Source organism: Primulina eburnea, chromosome 5 (assembly GCF_022965805.1).
Source record: "Primulina eburnea isolate SZY01 chromosome 5, ASM2296580v1, whole genome shotgun sequence".
In the NCBI taxonomy this organism is placed as follows: Eukaryota; Viridiplantae; Streptophyta; class Magnoliopsida; order Lamiales; family Gesneriaceae; genus Primulina; species Primulina eburnea.
Window position 1 is genome coordinate 8,609,789 of NC_133105.1, and position 20,906 is coordinate 8,630,694.

At 32.1% G+C, this 20,906-nt stretch overlaps 1 protein-coding gene across 1 annotated transcript; it reads left to right on the top strand.

Annotated features, from left to right (window-relative positions):
• Nucleotides 1–1,291: 1,291 nt before the first annotated feature.
• On the top strand, nucleotides 1,292–6,995 carry LOC140832899 (small ribosomal subunit protein bS1c). The gene is made up of 7 exons (XM_073197179.1): nucleotides 1,292–1,686; nucleotides 4,614–4,889; nucleotides 5,051–5,134; nucleotides 5,628–5,909; nucleotides 5,988–6,098; nucleotides 6,636–6,722; nucleotides 6,839–6,995. Exons 1-7 carry the CDS (start codon nucleotides 1,390–1,392, stop codon nucleotides 6,938–6,940), a joined length of 1,239 nt encoding a protein of 412 aa, XP_073053280.1. The 5' UTR covers nucleotides 1,292–1,389; the 3' UTR covers nucleotides 6,941–6,995.
• Nucleotides 6,996–20,906: the final 13,911 nt, after the last annotated feature.

The window sequence follows — 20,906 nt, forward strand, 5'->3', positions numbered from 1 at the left end:
ATTTTGTACAATTAACACTGAGGACGTGGCGCACGTGAACATGATTCATGCTAAAAGTCCAGAGCAAAAGCGAATATTTCGAGCATGTTACTGAACTTTTCTTCAGGTCGGCGAAGATGTGGCGGCGGTGGGGGAACTTATGAAGTCGGGGCCCAGAAGTTACAAAAACTTGCCTGTACAAGCTGCTGCCGTTGTAACAGAAGCTGGAGCCTGCGACAAACTCTTTCAGCCCCCGATTCCACCGCAACCTGAGGATCTGAAGATTGTGAGCCAGGATTTCCAGGACCAGTGTAGCATTGTTTTGGTCATTTCAAAACTTTTAGCTGGAGAAAAGTTATGACTATGGATGAGCTTGATGGTTAATAATTGGTAATAATGATAAAGATCGTTGTAAAATGCATGACAATCCATAAAGCTGAGTCTACTGAAGTAATATTTTGATAAGTAGCTTTTTTATATAAGTTGGAGCAACACGAAGTTTAATTATCACGATTGAAAATATGTTTTTCAAATTTTAAAGGGAAGTGATATTACAAGTATATAAAATTAAAAGTGAGTCTCATGTGAGACCGTCTCACGGGTCATAATCCGTGAGACGGGTCAACCTACCCATATTCACAATAAAAAGTAATACTTTTAGCATAAAAAGTAATACTTTTTTCATGGGTGACCCAAATAAGAGATCCGTCTCACAAATACGACCCGTGAGACCGTCTCACACAAGTTTTTGCCTAAAATTAATTGTTATATTTAAGTGATATGTTTGTCGATTTATAATTTGAGTAATTCTTGTACGAGACAGTCTCAAAGATCTATATTCATGAGATAGATTGAACTGATTTATATTTACAATAAAAAATAATATTTAGACATAAAAAGTGAAAATTTTCGTATACCGAGTCGGGTCTGTTTCACAAAATTGACCTGACGGTCTCATAAAAGTTTTTATGTTATAATTTTGATCTTATACATTATTAAAGTTTGATCTTAACTATTTATCTTTTAAATTAATTTTTTTTTATCACTTTAATGTTTAATTTTGCTATTTCGACTTGCCTAAAATTTATAGTAATTTATTAGCATCGATTAAATATTTAAAAGGGTTATTAAATTGACACATTTTAGAATCGTGATATATCAAATCTCAAAAGGGAAGACCAAATTCTATGTGGGCCTCAGTTTCTACGAAGAAAAACCCATTTTTCATGCTCTAAGCCCAAATTACAACCAGTAAAGACCATCAAACTAAGCCCAATAATTCTTCGTGGGTCCCTCTCATCTCTCCATCATCATCTTATCTAGCTCAAGCGTTTCACCAAAATCGGGAGCCACAGCAAAATCTCTCCTCCGTAATTTTTCTGTGTCGAGGTGTGAAAATCTTGAGCAAAAATGGCAACTTTGACACAGCAATTTGCAGGTCTGAAGTGCCCACCAATAGCGACCACCAGGAACAGCAAACTGTCCAATTTCAAGAACCATTGCCCGAACAGAAAGGGAAGCGTGATATTGGCAGCTGCCGTGGCTGTATCCAATGCGCAGACAAGGGAGAGGATGAAGCTCAAGGAAATGTTTGAAGATGCATATGAGAGATGCCGGACAAGCCCCATGGAAGGTGTGGCTTTCACCATTGAAGATTTTCATGTTGCTCTGGAAAAGTATGACTTCAATTCCGAAGTCGGGACAAAGGTCAGACTTTCTTTTCTTCCTTTTTTTTACATGTTAATGCTTGTGGGTTTGTGGAGTTGGGATGTATTCTTTTGTTTTATTCAGTGGGATATGAGCCGCAATGAGACTTTGTATGTGAAATTTGATTGCAATTTTCCATCTTTGTTTGCATCTAATTATTGTAAATTTGGGTTTTCTCATGTCGAATGTTCCCGTGAAATATCTGTGGTTGTTGGGAATATTAGTTAGCAATGTGTATATGCTTTCTTCTGTGTGTGGAGTGTGGACGGGTTCTGAGTGAAATGCAGTTAATGGCATGATGGGGTTGGCTAAAATCTGTTATTCTTGTGGGGCTTCGTGCTGTGGATTGTTCTTGGTTATTTATATGCATTTTATGTTGTTGGATGTGCTTTTGGTATTCAAGGACAATTACTTGCCATGAAACAAAGATTAAACCATGGCAAACAATAGACAAGCGGATGAAACTGTTCTATGATCGATGCTTGTGGCTGAATAAGGCTTTGTATGTTAAATCATAAATGGAACAGACTTTCTTTTAACATGTACATGATGCATAGCTAATTTAGAGAATAAATGAGGAAGGAATTGACGAATCCAAGAAAAGAAGGAGAATGGATTTATAATTCAGACTCAGACAAATGTTCAAATACAACTGTTTGCCTCTTTTCTCCCGTTTTCCCCACTTTAATATTCTACAATGCTAGTTGAACTAACTAGTTACTATTTTATACAACTAACTATCTATCATTTCAACTGAATTACAAAATCTTCCCATTTTGCTCTCCTACCATGTTGGTGCTCATGTCCAAATGACACAACCAACTTACATGGATTTAATGCCTTTATTCCTTTCTGTCTTTTGATTAATTCTATGTTGAATAGCTACAAACTCCCCCCACTCAAGTCTGTTGCTTTGAACACCATTGAATTCACTTGTCTAGCATATTTCTTCTAGTCACGCACGAAGTTAACTTCCTCCGCCCAATATTCTTCTTTCCTGCTAATTTTTCAAAGCCCAATTTATTTGGATCCCTAGCAACTCTTTTTTTTCGCTGTCATGGGTTTCCTACTTCCTTCCATTTTGGTTTGTGGGGATATATCTGTCAGATTGGTTTATCCTCAATGGTCGGTACAGTCATGCTTGAAAGATCGCTCACAGAATCGAGTTGTTCGAAGATGAGTGTTGAACGCTGTTCATGGCCATCTTCAATTCAAACACAACTTGTACTCCTTCTTTACCGACCGTCTCTCCATCCTCCAATTCCCCTTTCATAATTTTTCTTCTGTTCTGATATGTTCATCTTTTGGTTGGTGTTTCTGGAATCGACGCTAAGATTCCCAATTACCATCAACAGCCTTTGTTTGCCCAGTGAAGTATATGTCCAACATCGACTTTAAATCCTCTGCCGTTTGATGAGCAAATTCAAGTTGTATATGAAGTTAAGGTTTTAATCTTGAGTGTTCATAGTTGCCACGCCATTTAAGGTCCTTTCAACTCTTGAACTCCAATCAAACAAATTTACCCAAAGCAGGGCGGAAAATCGAGACTCCTGTACTGGAATTGATTTTTGTGTGCTGGAAAATTGTTGTGCCCAGGTATTATAAATTTGGAATTGATCGGCAAGTGCGACTGAGTTGCTGCGGTGAGATGTTGATATCGGCTTCTGTATTGTTCCATTTTTTCGTCAAACATTTGCAGACCAATTGTAAAATCTTTCGCTGAATTGGAGAGGAATGCAACATTTTTTTTTGATAGGAAGAGGAATGCAACACTAGTGTTTTGTTTCTCGATTAACACAGCTTGATTCTCCTGTAGGACTGTGACTTTCGCAAGAATTTCCTCCAATATATCTACTTGCATTTCTGCTGCCATTATCGACCCTCGGAGACTTAAATGAGAGCACCAAATGATGCATAGCTAATTCCAGAAAGCTAATCTCCTAACGAGTTAAAGAGGAAGGGATAAAAGAATCCAAGAAAAGAAAATGAGAATGTAATTAGAATTAAAATTCAGAAAAATGTTCAGATACAACTGCCTGCCTCTTCTCTCTTTTCCCTACTTTTATATTCTACAAAGCTAGTTGAAGTAACTAACTTGTAACTATTGTACACAACTAATTATTTATTATTTCAACTGAATTACAAAGTCTTCCAATTTTCTTGGTAGTTTTTGTCCTCCTTTTCCTCACCTCTACAAGCATTATCTTTAGCCGTATCAGTGCAGCAGAGTAGATATAAATCCACCACATTTTTTATTGAATATGTATGTTAATCCACTACATTTAATTGAGTGCTTACTGATTGAGCTCAACTATTCTTATATTTGTCCAGCTGATTGGAGAATCTCACTTGGAATTTGTGGAAAAAGGGGTGGAAGAATGACGTGATTTTGTTTAAGTCTGAGATTTAATAAAACTAAGGATGATTTGGTTTAAAGTCTGGGATTTAGTAAAAGTCAGATCTCTAACTGCTTCCTAATCGGATTGTGTAGAAGCCATTTTTTATTCTTGTGTATGTGTTTGTGTTTGTGTTTGCTTATGTTGAGTTGATACATCAGCAATTTAAACCCGAATACAAAGTTAGATGTGACTGCGAGCAAAATGGCCGGGCTGGAGGCAACAATAATAACTGGAATATAGATTTGTTATGCCAGCGGTCTTAAAGAAAATTTTAATCTTTGGTGAGTCTAGCTTTATCTAAATTGATAAAAAGGGTCATTCAAAGAGGTCGCGCATCTTCAATTAGGATGAACATGTAACAGTTTGATTTGTTGGATGCATAATCCTAGACTCTCTGGAAAGAGGGGCTGTTTATGTTTAATTTGTTGACTCTTAAATCACTGCCACCCATTATCAAAGGAAGTTTTTTAATATAGAAGGAAAGTGAATTGATAATGTTGTAATTTGGTTGCATTTTATTTGTTTCAGGTGAAAGGAATAGTTTTCAATACGGATGCAAATGGAGCATTAGTTGACATTACTGCAAAATCATCAGCATTCTTACCTTTAAGAGAGGCATCCATTCATAATATTAAACATGTGGCAGAGGCTGGCATTGTTCCAGGTTTACGTGAAGAATTTGTAATTGTTGGAGAAAATTCATCTGATGATAGTTTAATTTTAAGCCTGCGGTCGATTCAATGTGACCTTGCTTGGGAACGGTGTCGACAACTGCAAGCTGAAGATGTTGTTATCAAGGGTAAGGTATGTCTTCACCAAGAATAAACGCCAAACTATGCTGTTTGGGTGAGGTCGGGCATATCATGATAATGTTTTTGCATCCATTTTAACACCACGGGCATCATCTAAAGTTCTTTGTTCGAAAAAAGTTATTCAACTAAGATTTTCCTTATGATCACATGCAGGTTGTTGGAGCAAACAAAGGTGGAATGATGGTGGCATTGGCGGAGGGCATTAGTGGTTTTGTTCCTTTTTCACAAATCTTAACAGTTTGTTCTTCACTCTGGCTTGCTTATAAATCTTCATGAACTATTACAGATTTTTTTCATAGTTCTTTAGATTTTAATTTAATGTTTTAGTGAGATGAATAATTAGATGTTCCAAAAACATGCTTATGAAGCGTTTCGCGTCCAGTTGTTACAAAATATCTAGTTCTTCAGAGATGGACCAACCATCATTTCATGTTTTAAAACTCTTCGGCTCTCCCCCCACGTGGAATCTAGAGAATGGGAAATAAATTCCCTGAAATATTATCGAAATTGCAGTCACTGGGTTTGTGCAACAAAGCTTAAAAATAGCCATCTTAATGAATATGATAGAGGCAATTTTTTGACGATTCCAACTTTTGTAAGCTTGCTCTGGTGTCACGTTAGTAACCACTTGTCCCAAAAAATTTTGATGAGGTAAATGAACAGTTTTGTACTTCATACACACTGTATTGTTAACCAAACATTTACGATGCATCTCTCTGAATTTTTCCAGAAATCATCTGCAGAGGATCTTCTTGGGAAAGAACTTCCTCTTAAATTCGTGGAGGTCGATGAGGAGCAGTCCAGGTTAGTCCTCAGTAACCGCAAAGCAATGGCTGATAGTCAGGCACAACTTGGAATCGGATCCGTGGTAATTGGAACTGTTCAGAGCTTGAAACCTTATGGTGCATTCATTGACGTCGGTGGAATCAATGGCCTTTTGCACGTAAGCCAAATCAGCCACGATCGTGTCTCAGATATCGCTACAGTTCTGCAGCCTGGTGACTCTTTGAAAGTGCGTTTCTTTGCAATTTTCTGTTTCTGTTCAATGCCTCCAAAGCATTTTATGCTAATGTGTTCAAACTTGCTGTAGGTCATGATACTGAGTCATGACCGCGAGAGAGGCCGAGTGAGCCTTTCGACCAAGAAATTAGAGCCTACTCCAGGCGACATGATTCGGAATCCCAAGCTGGTCTTTGAGAAGGTAATGTTTGATTTTATTTGGCTATCTTGTTGGAAATTGTTTCTCATAATATGTTTCAAGAAAATGGATTGGAGAATGTGTTTTCTTTATTTTCTGAAGGAGATATGTTTCTAAGGTATGCCACGTATTATAAAAATGTGTTGGATAATCTATTTTTTTTTATTAGTTTGCGTGATATTATCATCTCGAAGACTAAAGAATTTTGAATTAGAATATTATAGGTTTACAATTCTTTTTGGGGTGATGAAAATTTTAAATAAAATAAAGATTGTATTGGGATGCATAAAAGTTGGATGTCTTTTGTAGAGAATTTGAATATAACGTGGTCATGTTTGGAGTTATCTCCAGAAAATGAAATCATTCTGCTTGTGTAATTTTTCGCAATAGCCCAACCCAGCTTGCTTCTTTTGCATCCGCGATTTACAGTTGAATAGAAACTGCGTCCTTTTGACACGTCTTTAGTCACGTTACATTGCTATATGGGATTGCAACTCCTTATGGCGTTTGTATGAAAAGTTCTTTGATTTGGTATGCCAGGCAGAAGAGATGGCTCAGACATTCCGGCAAAGAATGGCTCAAGCAGAAGCCATGGCTCGTGCAGACATGCTGAGATTTCAACCTGAGGTATTTCTTTAGTACATATATGCTAAATTGGGCAACTTTTTTCTACATTGTTATGAGGCTTTTTCCTCGCTAAATAAGCCTAAGAAACGACGCCTGCCTGCACTTTTTACTTGCAGAGCGGATTGACGTTGAGCTCGGAAGGAATATTAGGCCCTCTGACTTCTGATCTCCCAGCGGAAGGTTTAGATTTAAGTGATATCCCCCCTGCTGAAGATTGAATCAACAATTGACTGTTTGTTGCATATCTATTTTAATGTAGAACGTTTCTCAATATCTCTTGTTCAGTGTCATATATGCTTTGCTTTTTCGAGTTTAAACTTTTAGAAAACCAAAACAAAACCAATTGAAGTTTGCATTCCATGTCGACTTTTGGAACTGTAGACGTAACCAAAACAAGGCCAATTGTGGTCTGTCTCAAGGTTAAATGACAGTCATTGTTAAAACTTTGGGCACAAATAAAAATATACGACTGATTGATCTAATACACTTGTTAATACATTTTTAAGTTCTTACAATATATGTCAAACACTAAAATAAAATACATATTTTTAAAGATAATAAAAACTTGACCAGAATGCATCAATTTTCAACGTCGTTTAGCTGCGAAGAGTTCGAAAAATTCCGTCTGAACATTTTAGAATCCTTTTGTTATTTGAAATCTGGAAGGAAATTTTGTTCAATCCATGAACTTTATAAGCATATTTATATTTCGAATTAATAATTTATAATTTTGAAAAATAATTTGCAAGAAGAAAAAATTTCAAATCGTGTACGTGGGAAATCATTATAATTTAGGGAAGCTTCTTTAGTGGAAATGGATATAGTCTCTCGATGCCAATTTTCATTAGGTTTCTTGAATATAAATATACAACATCGATGAAAGAATAACAAACAAATAATTTAGAATTCCCACTTGTTTCGCACGCATGCGCGCGCGCACACACAATTATATATATACCCTGGGTGGAAATAACAAACAAATAATTTTAAATTCCCACATATTTCAGACACGCGCACGCGCGCACACACACACACACACACAAATATATATATATATATATATATATATATATATATATATATATATATATATATGAGTGTGTGTGTGTATGAAACAAGTGGGAATTCTAAATTATTTGTTTGTTATATATATATATATATATATATATATATATATATATATATATATATATATATATATATGTGTGTGTGTGTGTGTGCAAAAACTTGTGGGAGACAGTCTCACAGGTCGTATTGGTGATACGGGTCTTTTATTTGGGTATCCATGAAAATGTATTATTTTTTATGCTAAGAGTATTACTTTTTATTGTGAATATGGGTAGGGTTGACCTGTATCACAGATTAAGATCCGTGAGACGGTCTCACTTGATATCGGCAATAATGAAGTAAAATTAGAAATAAGATCAACATGTCCATAATATAAATATATATATATATATATATATATATATATGAGATATTGGATTGCATTTTTAAGGGCAACACGGTTGAGACTGTCTATGTCATATTTATATGTAATGATAAATCTAATAAGAAATTTATATTTATTCTTTATTTTTTTATTAATAAAAATAACCTCTAGAAAATATATACTAAAAATAAATCTAGTATATATATATATAACCTTTGACCTTTAAAAACATGAAATTGGCAGGCTTCATTTAATAATGTTTTTGACAATATGAATTTTGTTTCACAGTGGATTGAGTGTTGAATTTGGACTCAACTTAATTTTTCCACCTTTTTGAAAATGGAGAATCAAATTCAAATTTATTTTGATTGAAATGACATTAAATTGTTTGCTATAATTAATTAAGTTTGAAAAACCATCTAAAAAAGATGTGATAGTGTACATTGGTTCTAATAGTAGGTATAGTAAAAGATATTCATGAATATGCCTCGAGTTTGACATGGCTAAATCAATTCAAATATTGGACTACTCAAAGTTTATCGATTAGGGATTTGAGTTTGAATTAGAACGTGATTTAACATGTATGAGCAAAAATTAATCGTAAATGATAAATATATTTTATTTTATTTTTACAATTTTGATCATATATATTTGTTTCTTTGCGATTTTTATTCTGTACGTGGTCAAGTTTCAGCTCCTGACATTTATCTTTAAAATTTTAGCCACTTTTCATCGGATATGCTGATATGACATTGCATATATCAATATCCACATCGTCATATTGGAAAAATGATTGTAATACGCTCAAAGCTCTTCCAACCACATGTGAACCCGAAGTAGAAATCAAGTTTGAGTCAGAGTGTAAAAAAAAACAATTCAAATTTGGGTGGAATATATCGATATTTTTTGTGGATAATATGAAATGTTTTCGTATCGAAAACATATGACTTAATACAAAGCAAAACAATTTTGTCATCTAAGGGCCATTTTTCTTTTTGAATGTCGATGTTGGCTTCTTTTGTTGACAATCAAACAAACGTGTGGTGTCTTTTCATGATACTATAATTAAATAGGTTTGTTTAGGTTTTGAAACCTATGTCACAATAAAGAAACAAATGTAAGTCAAGGTCTTAAAGCCAAAAAAAATAATCATTTTTTTACTTGATTTAAATAGTCCTTGGCTTTAATCGTGCCGCAACTTTTGTATAATTTACTGATATTTTATGCTTTGAAGTTCAGGGAACGAGGACGATTGAGATTTAAAATACTTGAAACATTTTCAAGAACACAATTAAATAAGTTGGCTTATAAAAAAAATTTGGATCAATCCAAAGAACATTTGCAATTGTGAATCAGTCCGACAATGTTTTGTAGGGACTTTTGCCGACCCATTATCTCTCTCGTGTATAAAGCCGGTTTTATGTTGTTGAGTTCATATTCGACAGTTTATATATATATATATATATATATATATATATATATATATATATATATATATAGTTTTGATATGTTGCACACCTACCTTGCATACCTACCTTTGCGAGCACCGATGAGGTGTCACTCACCCATTGGATGTGATGAAATATAGAAAGACTTTTGTAAGCACCGATGAGGTGTCACACACACATACATATGTTGTACTATGTATTGGAGAATAATTATAGTCCGTCAAAAAGAAAAACGATCGAAATGTGATGCATAGATATTGTTCAGTTTAAGAAGATTTTAGTTGCATGGTCATAATCATCTACTACTTATATCCTAAATATAAAGCTGTATTTTCTTTTCCAAGTGTTCCAAATGTATCGTTTAGTTTCCTTGGTTAATAAATTTATTCTTGTTTTATTTCAATATACCATATTAACTAACTTTTGTAAATATATGTAATTGTTTCTTGAATAAATTAAATAAGAGTAAAATATAAAATTTGTTTTTTCAATGAAATTCTTAATCAATGTGAAAAATAATGATCAATCTACCTAAAAGTTCCCTATGAATATAGAAATCAAATGTAAATTATCTTGAGTTTTAGCATTACCTGGAAGGTTTGAGTGTAGTCTTTCTTCCACCTTTGTATTTTCTGCAAATGTAGGAGTATAATGTAATTTACTGAATTACACTTAATTTTTAATTGATTAATTATGGTTTGAATTGTGGGTTAACTTTGGCAATCTAAAGTCTTACACGCAATTTAAATAAATAAATATTATGTACGTGCCCACAGAAAAAGAAACTGTTTAAACTTTTCTTTTTTAAAAAAGAAGAAGAAAGAAGAACTAAAAAAGCTGTTTATACAAATGTTAAATCACCTCACTAAGCAGTTTTAGTTTTCTAGCTTATTTTGTAACAATCTAGATTCGACGATGATCCTCACCGTATCAATAAAAGTCTTTCTAGCATGCTTATGTTATGACTCATACATAACATGAGAAAATTTCAAAATGGTTATTCATCCCAAAATTATCTCAAATCAAGTACGCTTATCTTTGAAGTTCTTATGTGATGAACTCTCGAGAAGAAGTTATATCTTGTTGATATCATAAGTATAACCTATAAAATCTTGTATTCCTCTCATTCATGGTCCGAGTCGCCCAATCATTAGTGAGATTACCATCTTTCAGGTATTAACCATTTATACAGTGGATCATGTACTACCCTTGAAATTTTGGTATAAGATGTCACATAGGTCAGGCTTATAATTTTTCTCTGTATTTCAACATAGTGTTTGTTTATCTTTAAAAAATCGATAAGTTTTTTTTGGGTGAAGAAGTTTTGAAAATGCAATTTTTGGTTTTTAGCTCTCAGGTTAAAAACCATTATCATATAGCCAAAAAAAAAATAATAAATCAATGGTTTTGATTCTGTAATTTATTATTTATGTTTTAGTGGATGAAACATGTGAAACAATCAAAACTAATTTATCTAACAATTATATTATATTATAAAATATTATGAAAATAAAATTTTAATTTAAAACATAAAATTAGGGATTAAATTTAACTTATAAAAACTAAGTTGTTTAATTATATGCAATGTGTTGTCTTGTGAACTATACTCATTTTAAAATCTATGATTACCTTCCGATTCAGGTTAAAGTTTCATGCAATTTCAGTTCTAATCTATTAGTTTTAGAATTAAAACTGAATAATAAGTTCTTAGGTTCGTTTTTTTTTTTTTATGCATACGTATCTAATTTTGATTCACGATTCCAAATAACGATGGTCGGGTGACTCAGGTCTATTGTTATAAACTCTGAGGAAATAGAATGTCTATGCTCATGGACAAATTTAGGACTATCATATGCATAATCACAAAAACTCATGTGAGACTGTTTCACTAGTTAATTTTGTGATACATATTTCTGACCTGACCAACTCATGAAAAAGTAGTTTTTTTGTTAAATATATTACTTTTCATTAAAAATATAGATAAGATTAACTTTTTTTAAATATAGATATGTGATATTGTCTTACAAAAGACCTAATGATACATAATTATATAGTAAGATATAGATATAATGTTATTGGAAAATTTCCCTAATTATCAAACTATGTTGAAGATTTGTAATTCTATTTTTCATGACAAGTAGCCTAATGAGAAGACTTGTTTCAGTCTTTTATCTGACTTGGTACTGGACCCTATCAACTTCCCCTCCATCTCAAATTTCTTCCTTCAATTCTTTCTTACCAATATCTCCCATACATAAATAAACATACAACAATTTTTTTGCCAATATCTCCAATACATAAATAAACACACACACACACATATACACACACATATAATATCTCTTTTGTATTATAATAGTTGAGAGGGTAAGAAAAACTGTTCGAGGATGATACCAGTTTTTTTTGTGTATGCATTTTTATAAAATATAATCGAGAATTATATCACATTGTTACAAAATTAAATTCTATCATGTTAGATTGCGGAAATGCTAACAATTAGATTTTGATAATAACAAAACTTGTTATTGTATTTCTAATATATTTATTCAAGTGTGAAGTTGTTATCTCAAGTTGGAAGCTGGAACTCGAATTTTGGAAACGTCTAGACTCTGGCGAGCTTCAGTGTTTCTATGATAACTCATAGCTCAATAATCTAAACAACAAGAGGGAAAATGTTTGAATATAAAACACAATTTTCTACAAGTCTTGTTTCAGACCGGTTGGGGATTGTTAGGATGTCATCTAGGCAAAATCAAGTTAGAAGTTGCTGATCCAGCAAACGACTGGACTTGACCAACTCTAGAATTTTTCTCATCTCGCAAACCAATTACTCCAATGACCAAATGCCAAAATGGTTGGAAAGCCAGCTCAAGTATTTAGAAGTCATATTTCAGGCTGATTGGGTTATTTCGGACGTTATATATACTAACCAAACGTCAAAATATCCAACTGGAAGTCACGGATATAACAAACGGTTATATATGAGCAGTTTCAGTATTTCGAGTATATTTCTCTAATATGAACTCTAAATTGGGTGATTCTTGATTCATTGGAAAGTGAAGAAAAAAGGGCTACAATTTGCATGTTCAACACATTGCTCCAAAATCAAATATTCAAGAGCTATGATCACCGAACCAGACAACAAAACTTCAAGCCGTTCATGGGACGGTTTTTCAAGCAGTTCTAGTTTTTCGTGCATATCTCTCTCATATGAAATTGGAATTAAGTGATTCTTGATTCTAAAAAAAACAACGAGAAAGATCTACTATTTTATATGCACCACTTTACCCAAAAATTGATGAATCAAGAGTTATAACTAAGAGAAGATATCAACTAAACTTGGTTCTAATTCCAGCAGCTCAAAGTCATGCCGCTCAAATCTAACCAGACCACTCCAAAATTCTAGCCGCCATTCCAATAGCAAAAAGTGGCTATAAAGCGAAATGACCGTTTCAATGTCAAAAAAGTGAGAAAATTTTCCAAAATGTCATATTCTTATATCTGATGTTCATATCATTCTTGGATGCCATAAATACCACACTTTGAAAATCAAACAACAAGCTTTGATGGGATTTCAAAGCATTTGTAGCCTATATAAAAGAAAAACAAGCTATAATGAGAGCAAGCTCAAGAAAAAAAGTCTAAATTTATTATATTAGCTTAATGAGAACTTTTACCTTGTGCATGAGGATGCATTTGAGAGTAAGTATATACACTGTAATAGATTAATTTCTCATACACAATCACTCATATAAAAGAGAATTGAACTTCAAGAATAATTGAGTGATAGTCTTCTCACAAAGTCACTAAAGATTATGTTTGTAGTTTTAGCATAAGAGAAGTTAAATATTATACGGATTGTGATATTGTGATCTATAATTGAGAGTGTGCTAGGAGTTTCGATTAGACAAATGATAAATCCTAAGTCGAAATGAGTACAAAAAGTTGTATAAATCAGAGTCTTTCAGTGAATCATTATAAAGTGGAAGAATGGGTAACATGAAAGTTTTATCTCCGAACATCCATAAACAAATTCGTGTCTCTTAATCTATTGCATTTAATTATTTCTACTGTTTTTAAGATACATTGTCGAAGCATTTTATGTGTCTTTCAAATACCAAGATATTACATACTTTTAAAATGATGTACAAAATAATTAATCTTTTTTAGAAGGATTATTTTGAGTTTCTTCTGTATGATTTTAGAACCAAACTCGATTTAATTTTTTCGATTTTCTGTTCATTTTTAACATTTCAAAAACGAGCTATTGTAGACTTTACCGCAAATTTTTTTGAGGTGTTTATTCACCCTCCTTTTAAACACATTTCCGATCATAATACATCTAATAGCTACATACATCAAAATTTAGAGGTTGTGAATTGTGTACAACTCATATTCATCATCATATATATCGAATCCGGAGATCAAAAAAATATAGATACACGGAAGAAATACAAGATGGCGCCAAAGGCCTTTCGACCCAGTGACGTTCCAGTGTCCCGATATGAGATGATATTAGACGACGACCCATGTTTATCGGGTGAAAAACAAACACCTAAAACCAAATAAAAAACTCGAAGAAATTCCACCAATATGTTTCGAATGTATAATATTAGCTCTAAACTCAAGTAACAAATTAATATTTCAAAAGTTGTATTCCCATATCTAATTGTGACAAATTAAAAATATAAAGAAATGCGATATAATCGTAGAGAAAGTGGTTGAATGGTCCCCCCCTCTTCCAAATGCCATACATACAATTTTACACGTTACATTAGGGTATTTTTGTACGTAACTTTAGATTTTGGTATCATACTCTCGAGATCTTGCTTCTCAACATACAACTCGAAGACGCAAATCATTTCATGCATTGGAATAAATGGACATGTAATTTTCATTGGTTTTGATCCCCCATCAAATTTTAAATGTTATAAATTAAAAGCTTATAATATGTATCTTGTGAGACAGTCTCACGAATCTTTATCTGTGAGACGGGACGAGTCAACCCTACCGATATTCACAATAAAAAGTAATACTCTTAGCATAAAAATTAATAATTTTTCATGGATGACCACTATGTGAAAAAAGGCTTTTTACTTCGGATATTATCCGAAGTAATAGGGTAGTTAAGTGCCGAAGTATATGGACGTGAAGTAATAGATGACCTTTTACTTCATACAATAACTGAAGTTGTATGATTGAAAATACTGAAGTCTTTGGTACTGAAGTCTTTGGCCGGTTTTTGTGTAACTAAATTACTAAATTTAGCGACGGAATTCATGTTACACACCGTCGCTATATTGCGACGGAAATATAAACTGTCGCTAATTAGAGACGGAATTCATGTTAGAAACCGTCGCTACCTAGCGACGGTCTATGCATGAATTCCGTCGCTAATTTGTTCGGTAAAATAAAAAAAAATTAAATAATTTATTAAATCTGTTTTATTAATAGGTGCGGTAAAATAAAAAAATTTAATAATTTAATAAATCTGTGTTATTAATTGGTACAATCGTGTAAGAGATAAAAATTTTAAGTATTGTGAAGTGGTAAAATCGTGTAAGAAATTTAAATTTTAAGTGTTGTGAAGTTGTAAAATCGTGTAAGTGAGAAAAAATTTTAATTGTAGTGAAGTGAAGAAATTGGAGAGAATTTGTAAGTATTTATAGAGAGTGGTGGAAGAAAATGGAGGGAAAAATAGGCGGGAATGAATTTTTTTGAAACTGGCGACAATTTTATTAAAAACCGTCGCAAAAATTTGAATCGGCGACGGTTTAAATGGAGAGAAATATACGCGGGGTGTAATTTTTTTTAAAATGGCGACGGTTTTATTTAACCGTCGCCAAATTTTAAATCGGCGACAGTTTTTATTTGACCGTCGCTAAAATTAGCGACAGGTTAAAGTAAACTGTCGCCGATTTTAAATTTGGCGACGATTGTTTAAACCGTCGCTACATTTAGCGACGGTTTATAAAAACCGTCGCATGGTTTAATCTTTTTACTTCAGTACAACGCATTTTCATTATTTTTTACTTCATCAAAATTGATATGCCGAAGTAAAATATAAAAAAAAAATATAGTGAAGCCCGTGTTTTTAAACATCCGAAGTAAAATATATTATTTTACTTCGCTTGTGTTATTAATGAAGTTATTGGTAACGTATTACTTCGTAATTTATATTTGCCGAAGTAACGTCTGGCGAAGTAAAATGTCATTTTTCACATAGTGGACCCAAATAAGATATTTGTCTCACAACATACGACCTGTAATACCATCTCACACAAATTTTTGTCATATATATAGATATATATGAGGCTATAAAGTAACCATCTTCGTATCGAGAAATTTCATGCGACCTTAGGGTATATACCCTAACGATGTATATAAAGATGACTATTCATCCTCATATGTGAGATCCATTGAAAAAATGTAGATCGCATATGCATTCGTAATTATACAATCCTTGGATGTATTTAAGTGCGATACCATAAAGGTAACATCTCATCAACCGCATATTTGACGTCATACTGTACCACAGAATGATCATTCTACTTTTAATCTATAAGGCGGCGTTTGGTTTGAATGATAAAATAAACTAATGATTAATATGTAAAAGATAAAGAAAATGATTGTTGTAGAAATGTAATATATGGTATAAAATAGTATTTTGTTTGGTAAGATTTTTAAGTGTAGGATAATTTTGAATTGTTTGATGAGAGTACTAAATTGTCATTTCCTCTTTTTTTTTCTTTCTTCCACTCCGACGATGGCGGTCGGCCGGAGGCGGCGGCGGCGGTCTGCGGGGGATGCCAGCGGTGGTCGGCCGGAAGCGGAGGTGGATGTCGGAAACGGCGGCGGCGGTGGTAGGCAGTTGCCGCGGCGGTGGCCGGCGGCCGACGGAGGTGGTCGGCGGTGGTCGGTCTTTTGCGGGGTTGCCGGTGGGCGGTCGGAAGAAGGAAGTGGTGGTGAGTTTGAATTTAGGAGAAGGATAAAATTGGAAAAATAGAATGTATTAAGAGTGAGATAAATAATCATGTGGGGTGAGTAGGTATTATTTTAACTTACCTAATATAACCTAATCATTCATAAGATGAATTGACTTGGTTAAATAAAAAACCAAACAAATGATTAGGTAGGTTTAAAAAAAATAAACCTACCTAGTACTGCAAACCAAACACAGCGTAAATGTAAACTTAGAGAACAATAGATGTGTATGATACATTTATTTGATGTTAACGTTGTCAAATCACACTTCCATATGATCAGTGTTTCCAACGAAGATTTTCTTACAGAATACAAAATGAAGAAAAAAAATTTAAATTAATTCATTAATCAAATTTAAATTTCACATAAAAAATTATGTGTCCGGTTAAATAATTAATTGTTTAGGAAAGAATATTGAAGAATATAAATGAATATATGTCTACATAAATGCCATGATGATACGCTACGTAACCTCGATTAACCTCGATTAATGTTTTGTTTATTGCAAAAGAAATAGCAGTACGCGTGGGATAATGTTTAAAATCACATAAAACATTATCCTAAAAAAATGACAGTTTTTTTAATTTGAAAATATCAAAATAAGTAAATCTATATCTACAAATGTGTAAATAATTGAATGAAAACAATTATACATTTGGTTATGTATATTTTTTTTTTTTCTAATTTTGGTAATCAATAATGTCGAATATCAATTTTAGTTGACTCGAGTGTGTAGTGTCACACCAATACTCCTAATAATAAAAAAATTACTAAATTTTGAAAGATACCAGAGTAAGATCAAATTTCGACAATATAAATAACTAAAATCGACAAACATTTAGAAAGAAAATTGCAAATTTCTCATACCTAAATTTACCTTAATATATATCCATTCCTTAATCATGACACTCGAATTGTTACATTTGTGGTTCAAATAATATATGGAACTTTTTGACTAGTATTTGGACAACTATTTAATTGTCTATCGAACTTCAATCAATCCTTGTTTGGTAAATTATCACATAAATAATTTTCAACCATATAATATTGAAATTAATGGGTTCATGTATGTATATCTATTTCTATCATTATACTTTCTTTGACATGTTCCTGATAATTTTCTTCATCAAGATGGAGTTACAAACGCATACGTACATACCTCTTTAATCACTTGACTTTTTTTTTATTAATCGGCGCGTGTTGTATATATATACATATGGAGCAATGATACCCTGCACACTCTTTTCCTGCACACATGTGGGCGCCTGCCTGCATGGCACGTCCACAACCACACAAAATTTTTTGTTTTGTTTTTTTTAAAAAAAAAGGCTGACCAATCGTGGCGGTGCTCATGATACCTGCACACCTAGTGTGCAGGGTAACAAATTCGTATACATATGTATGTGTATATATAATGAATATATCTCTTGTGAGATGGTATGCATACCTCTTATTATATATTATTTACTTATCATATCACACGACCCAAACGATGTCAAATAGTTCTATTATTCACGAAAATAATTATACCGTAGGACGTATTTAATGAATGAAATATCGTTATTGCTGTCTCATGTAAGATTTAGATGAACAAGATGTGTATATTCTTATCAAAATCGCGGATGAAATGATATAAAAATATAAGAATAAATTGCTCTACCTTAAATAAAAAAAATTATTATTCATCCAAGTGTCGTACCTTACAAACCACGTAAGTCAGGTACATAACACTAGACAAGCCAACGTGACAGGCTCGACGGAAAAATTGTTGGTAAGATAATCGAACTCGTGACCAATTTGATCACACACTCACCTATTTCACTAACTTAAATACTCACGGGGTTTTTTATACTCTTGATTCAATTATCTAAAATAGAGATGTTTGATTGTTTTGACTTTAATTCTCTCATAGAAAATTTTTTATAGAAAATATATTGTGAATACTTTACATAAAATAAAAACTGAACTTTGTAATTTATATATATATATATATATATATATATATATATAAAGAATTTGTATGAAAGACATGAACAAATAAATGTATTATATGTCAGTTATGTCAGTTACATTTAAAATATAATGTTTTCTTGAATATGTGTCGTTTAGTTATTTTATATACCGATGTATATATATTTCTAGATAGACTCCTAGCAATCAATTTCTAGCAAGCTCTAATATCGATTCTTTTAACCAATTACATTTCACTAAACTTTGATCTTCATTATATAATACAATAAAATATTATATATACTGAATAACAATTTTTATTTTCATATTTTAAGGGCGTAATATTTATGATTTATAATTTATTGTATTTTTAGAATACTTTTTAATGACAAATTTCATCATGTAACTTTTCTTCCTTGTTTATTTATTTTTTTTGAAAATGTATGTATATATTTATTCATAGGAAGTTACGTAGAAATAATTGTCCGTGTTAGAAAAGCAGCCGAAACCTGAATATATTTATTATATATGATTTTTTTTTTGGCCAAATAATTATCATATGTAATATAATTAAGTATATACCCTCATGTATATTTTATGCACAAATATGCAGTAGCATATAATTAATGAACCTAAATCTCAAGGGAGGATGAATTAATTGAACAAGAACTACACATGTAGGTAGACGTCTTTAGAAAAACGGAACCAACCTGAACCCGAGTTTTTAAATAAATAAAAAATTAGCCGATCCTATCAGGTGTAATCAGATCGAGTATCCGGGAAAAAACTCCTACCTCTATTGCTGGGGTATATATATATATATATATATATATATATATATATATATATATATATATATATATATATATATATATATATATTTGGATCCTCTACTGTGTTGAAAACACAGCATTTGGTGCTGTGTACTTTTTACACGAGATGATCACATGATCATCTCGTTTGATCTGACAATTTTTTAAATTTATCTCATATGGTGTGATGTCCACAAGATGATCACGTGATCATCTCGTGTAAAAAATGCACTGCACCAAATGCTTTGTTTTCAATACAGTAGAAGATCCAATCCTATATATATATCGGTCCCCCTATATTGAAATGCACCACTTCTCAGATGACAAGAATCAAGTAGAATTTAATCAATTAATATTCCCTTTGTCCTCTCGAGATCTTTAATTATGCAGTTATCGTAGTCAACTAACTATTCATTCATTACTCTAAGTAAAGTCCCATTGCTATTTAATTGTGAGAGTGGAAAATATATATATGCTACTGCTACATATGCAAATTGTTACTTTAATTAGTGTGGTAGAGTTTGAATTCTGAATATTTCTTTTTGCACTATGTAAATTTTTTTAGAAAAAACGCTTATATTAATCTATTTAATATTTTCAGTTTGTATATAATTGTTTGTATTATGTATTACTTTCGTCCCAATTATGCATGTTTTTTTTCATATATATTAAAAATTCATTAAAAATTAATATTCTCGAACAGAAGTGATACATAAAATATGTTCGGAATAGTTCATCATTAATGATCGAAATATCAATTATACAATTTTTTTTTCAATTTTACCTTTATTTAATGAATGTTTATATACATTGTTTTTTTTAATCTTTCCAATAGTTAATTAATTACAAGATCCTAAATTAAAAAATAGTATATTAAGAAAAGAATAAAATAAAAAAATTATTGATATGATACTGGAAAATTATGTAGCATTGAAAAGTAATGACGTGGCATCGGAGATTATTGACACGTCAAAAATTTGTGAAGTGTTAAGCATCAAGTCAGTACTCCAGTAAAAAATGTCTAAAATTATTTTTTGGAAACAACTATATATCCTTCGGTGAGAGATTTTAGTTACAGATATTTACATCCCTAAATCTTTAAGTTTTTTTTTGTTTTTGTTTTCACATTTTGTACGAAATTTTCACAAAATATATACTTTGTTGATAAAACATATTCAATATTTATGTTATGAATTAAATATATTGAATTTTATTTTAATTCCATGTATGACGCTTGCTATTAAGGAGTCCACGAAAAAATGAAATTGTGAATTAAGGAAGGTAGATTAAGCTAAAGGGGAAAGTGATATTGTCGATCGGTAATGTACGTTGGAATACAAATTTACTGAAGAATCAAATTAATCCAAAATATTAGTTATGTAATTTATTCTGGATCTTTAACACTAGAATAACGATGTGTAACAACAGTAAGCATTAAGTCGAGGCAATGATAAGTCTTCTATCTGCAAGACGAAATTGTTTGTGTAACAGTGTTATACGTTGACGGCAATCGTCTCTAAAATACAACGAATTCAAATCAAAATAATGTAGCACGACA